The sequence below is a fragment of the Rana temporaria genome, chromosome 1, assembly GCF_905171775.1.
Source record: "Rana temporaria chromosome 1, aRanTem1.1, whole genome shotgun sequence".
NCBI lineage: Eukaryota > Metazoa > Chordata > Amphibia > Anura > Ranidae > Rana > Rana temporaria.
Window position 1 is genome coordinate 636,536,778 of NC_053489.1, and position 4,838 is coordinate 636,541,615.

Below are 4,838 nucleotides of genomic sequence, written 5' to 3' on the forward strand. Positions count from 1 at the left end.
TTGTTAGCGCTGTGTTTTTTCTCCCCTTGGAGGAATATTTTTTGAGCCCATTAGTGCCACCTATGAGTGCCATGCAATCAATGCCAGTGCCACCTATAAGTGCCTTCCAATCAATGCCAGTGCCACCTATAAGTGCCTTCCAAACAATTTCAGTGCCACCTATAAGTGCCTTCCAATCAATGCCAGTGCCACCTATAAGTGCCATCCAATCAATTTCCACTCCCGAATTATGGCCCCATCAGTGCTCACTGAAACATACAGAAGTTTAGAAATCCTGTAACCAATGCCATCTGTATGTTTTGCAACAATAAAGTTGTGAAGGTCTTGAGAGAGCTCTTTGCTTTTAACTAGGGTTTTAACTAGGGTTGTCCCGATACCGATACTAGTATCGGTATCAGGACCGATTCCGCAAATACCCCCGTACTCCCGCAAATACCCCCGATACCAAAATAGAATACTGCTGGATATGGGGGACATTGCTGCATATGCGGGACATTGCTGGATATTGGGACATTGCTGCATATGGGGGGACATTGCTGGATATGGGGGACATTGCTGGATATGGGGGACATTGCTGGATATTGGGACATTGCTGGATATTGGGACATTGCTGCATATGGGGGACATTGCTGGATATGGGGGACATTGCTGCATATGGGGGACATTGCTGCATATGGGGGACATTGCTGCATATGGGGGACATTGCTGGATATGGGGAGACATTGCTGGATATGGGGAGACATTGCTGGATATGGGGAGACATTGCTGGATATGGGGAGACATTGCTGGATATGGGGAGACATTGCTGCATATGGGGGACATGGCTGCATTTGGGGACACATTTAAAAAAAGTATCGGTGACTACTTGAAAAAAAGTGGTATCGAGACAACCCTACTTTTAACCATCATGAGATGTTTCTTGTGTGACACCTTGGTAATGAGACACCTTTTTGTAGGGCATCAGGTGATAATAAAAATGGTGACGTGTTCAATACATATTTTACCCGCTGTATATGTAAATGGAGCTGGTTTTACAAATGCCAAATCGATCAATGTGGCCTTCTGCATGGTTGCATGGGCATGAGGTGTTAAAGCGGTTGTAAACCGCATATATAATTTTTTTTTTTGTTTTACCTGCAAGGCAAAATGCATAACCAGCTAGTATGCACCGCATAATAGCTGGTTATGAAATACTTACCTCAAAACGAGGTGAACAACACTTACCTGGTTCACGCCGAGCGAGTTGTCATCTTGCTCCGGCGTGTCTTCCGGGTATCGCCGCTCCAGCACTGTGATTGGCTGGAGCAGCGATGACGTCACTCCCGCGCGCGGGAGATTTAAAATCGGAAAGGTCCGGCGGCTGCCGGATCTTTCGCCGTGGATTCCCCCCTGCGCATGCGCCGCCCGCATTGCGAGGGGAATATCTTCTAAACCGTACAGGTTTAGGAGATATTCTTTATACCTACAGGTAAGCCTTGTTATAGGCTTACCTGTAGGTAAAAGTCAAAAATAAAGGTTTACAACCACTTTAAGGAGCTCCTGGAGAAAGTACTGTCATTGAATTATTTTTTTTCACACAAGGATGAAAAAACAACGTAGTGGTTGGGAGAAAGTGAAAGCTAAGAAAGAGGAAGAAAAACAAATCCAAAAACTCTTGTCTAGCACCAAAAAAATTACAGAATTTTGTAGAAAAGGCACACCTGGAACAAGTGGAACAACTGATATACTTGCTTCAGCTTCAAGTTCAACCAGTGCAGCTGATGTCAGTACAACAAGTTTGGTTGTTTCACATGCATCAGATGAAAGTGAAACTAGTGCAGGAGCAAGTGGATCCACGGAGTTGGACTCAGAACAACAAGAGGAAATGTATTCAGATGATATTGGAGACTGGATTATCTGTGATGCTTTGAGGGAATATTTTTGCCAAAAAGGAGTTGATTGTCAACATATGGACAGTGATTTTAGAGCTTCAGAAAAGACATTTCCAGGTGAAACTTTTACAAGACACTGTACAAAGTCTTTATTTTTCCGAGAACAGTTGAATGGAGAAAAAATTAAGCGTGAATGGCTGTGTTATTCTCCGAAAACTGGCAAAGTTTTTTGTGTTTTTTGCAAGCTATTTTCAAAAGAGGAAATCCATTTGGCTTCAAAAGGGTATTCAGATTGGCGACATGCCACAAGAGATTTAAGTAGCCATGAAAATAGTGCTGGCCATGGAAAAGCAATTGAAAACCTCACCATGAGAAAAAATTCTGGCCAACGAATAGACAAAGGTCTTGTTAATCAGTTTGAGAGGCAGAAAAAATATTGGCATGAAATACTTCGCCGTATCCTGAGTGTTATAAAACTACTTGCATCAAGAGGTCTTCCTTTTCGAGGAAGTGATGAAATTATTGGATCCGTACATAATGGAAATTATTTGGGCTGTCTTGAGCTGTTAGCTGAATATGATCCATTTCTTGCTGAGCATATTCAAAAGCATGGCAACAAGGGAAGAGGTCACATATCCTACTTATCATCAACGATATGTGATGAGTTTATTGAACTGATTGGTAAGCAGGTGCTACAGCATATTGTAAAAGAGATAAATAAAGCCAAATATTTTTCAATTTCTGTTGACTCAACCCCTGACATAGCACATTTTGACCAACTGACCATCATATTTCGCTATGTACTACCTAGTGGTCCAGTGGAGCGTTTTACTAAATTCATTCCAATATATGGACACACTGGTATGGAGCAAACAAACACTCTTCTTCAATTTATGGATGAAAATGGAATTTCCATCAAAGACTGCAGGGGTCAGTCTTATGATAACGCATCGAATATAATGGCATGCAGGCCTTAATTCGGGAAAAAAAACCACTTGCTGAATACATTCCTTGTTGTGCCCATTCACTTAATCTTGTGGGACAAAATGCCGTAAACAGCTGTCCAGTTGCAGTTTCGTTCTTTAATTTCGTACAGCAGTTGTATTGTTTTTTTTCTGCTTCAACTCATCGTTGGAATCTTTTAACAAATGGTTTCAAACCATGTGGTATACCGACATTAAAAAGGTTAGCTGATACACGTTGGTCTGCTCACCATGATGCTGTAAATGCCTTACAAAAAGGCTTTAGTACCATCAGAGATGTCCTTTTAAATATTTTGAGTGATGAAGCCACAAACGGAGAGATCTGTGTACAAGCAAAAGGCCTAAGCAATGTCATGGATCAGCTGGAAACTGGGATAATGGTTGAATTATGGTCTGTCATCTTACCTAGGTTTCACAAAACCAGTCAGTGTCTCCAAGATGCAAAATTAGATTTGCATACAGCAACAAACCTGCTGAACTCTCTGAAAGATTTTGTGCAGTCCCTCCGATCTAGGTTCTCTGAATTTGAAGAGCAGGGTAAAAATATTTCTGGCTGCGAGGAGTATCAGTTACAACGTGGAAGGAAAGTGAAAAGAAATAGGAGGTGGGACTATGGTGATGCAGAAGATGCTGATACTGATATGACACCCTCTGAGAGGTTTAAAGTGCATACCTTTTATCCTATAATTGACCAACTGACAGAATCACTGAGGCACAGGCAAGCGGCATACAGCACAATTGAAGAAAGATTTGGATTTCTATCAGAAATATGCACTCTACAAGATGATAGTCTACGTTCCAGAGCCAGTAGACTCGTGACAATATACCCTGAAGATCTTGCACCCCGGTTTGCAGAAGAAATTGTACAGTTTTCCTCTCTTTTTAAAATGTACCAATCTTCACCTGCAAATAAAGACATTCATGGTAGCCAACAAACTCAAATGTACAATTTTATGATGGCACAATCCCTAATCAGTGCATTTCCGAATACATATGTGACCCTCCGCATGTATTTGTGTTTAATGGTCAGCAACTGCAGTGGTGAGCGTTCATTTTCAGCATTAAAACGTGTAAAAAATGAACTAAGATCTTCCATGGGTCAGGAGCTTTTAAATGCACTTTCTCTGTTGTGCATAGAAAATGGGTTGCTGAACACGCTTAATCTTGACTCTACAATTGAGGAATTTGCAAGTAAAAAAGCAAGAAAAGTTCATGTGTAGTATTATTTTAATCTGCCAACTTGATTCTTATAGGTTAAATGCAGTTTAGAGTTCAGTGAATAATCTGTTTGTGTGTTTATTACTAGTGGTTGAAATTTATTTCAAGAGTTACTCTCTGCACCATAATCATAACAGCAGGCTGTATTGATTATGGTGCTTTAATAATAATACTTTAAGGGACATATTTGTATGAGCCAAACATCATACACGTATATTTAAATTGTTAAATTGTTTATATGGTTTACGTTTCTTTAAAAAATGGTTGTTGTGAATGTTCTATTTATAATCGTTTTATTTAATTAAGAAGTTTTCTATTGTTTACAAAAAATACATATTTTCAATATGTTTCTGTTTTGGCACTTTAATGGTAATTAAAATATTTAATATGTTTTAACAAAAAATAGTTTGTATCTTCATTTTATTTATTTCCATAAAAAGGCCCACCGAAATCCTCAGCCCCAGGCCCATGATGCTCTTAATCTGGCCCTGCTCTGATCCCTCCAGTATTGATTTGTATTGTAACTGTACTGTCTGCCCTCACGTTGTAAAGGGCTACGCAAACTGTTGGCATTATATAAATCCTGTATAATAATAATAATAATAATAATAATAATAATAATTCAACAAATTTTAATGTAATAAAGTTAGCAAATCTTTGTAAACTTGTTGCTTTTGCTGCCCTATTTTGTACTTGAGGACAGGCATCTGCTGACAGTTTGCAGCAGGCAGTAAGATTAAATAGGCTTAACTTCAAAGCGGTGCCT

General features: G+C 39.6%; 1 protein-coding gene across 1 annotated transcript; it reads left to right on the top strand.

The window, feature by feature from the left end:
• Nucleotides 1-1,582: 1,582 nt before the first annotated feature.
• LOC120943134 lies at nt 1,583-4,528 on the top strand. The gene is given in 2 exon segments (XM_040356265.1): nt 1,583-2,822; nt 2,825-4,528. Coding segments are annotated over 2 exon segments (2,490 nt in total). The 3' UTR covers nt 4,075-4,528.
• The last annotated feature ends 310 nt before the right edge of the window (nt 4,529-4,838 follow it).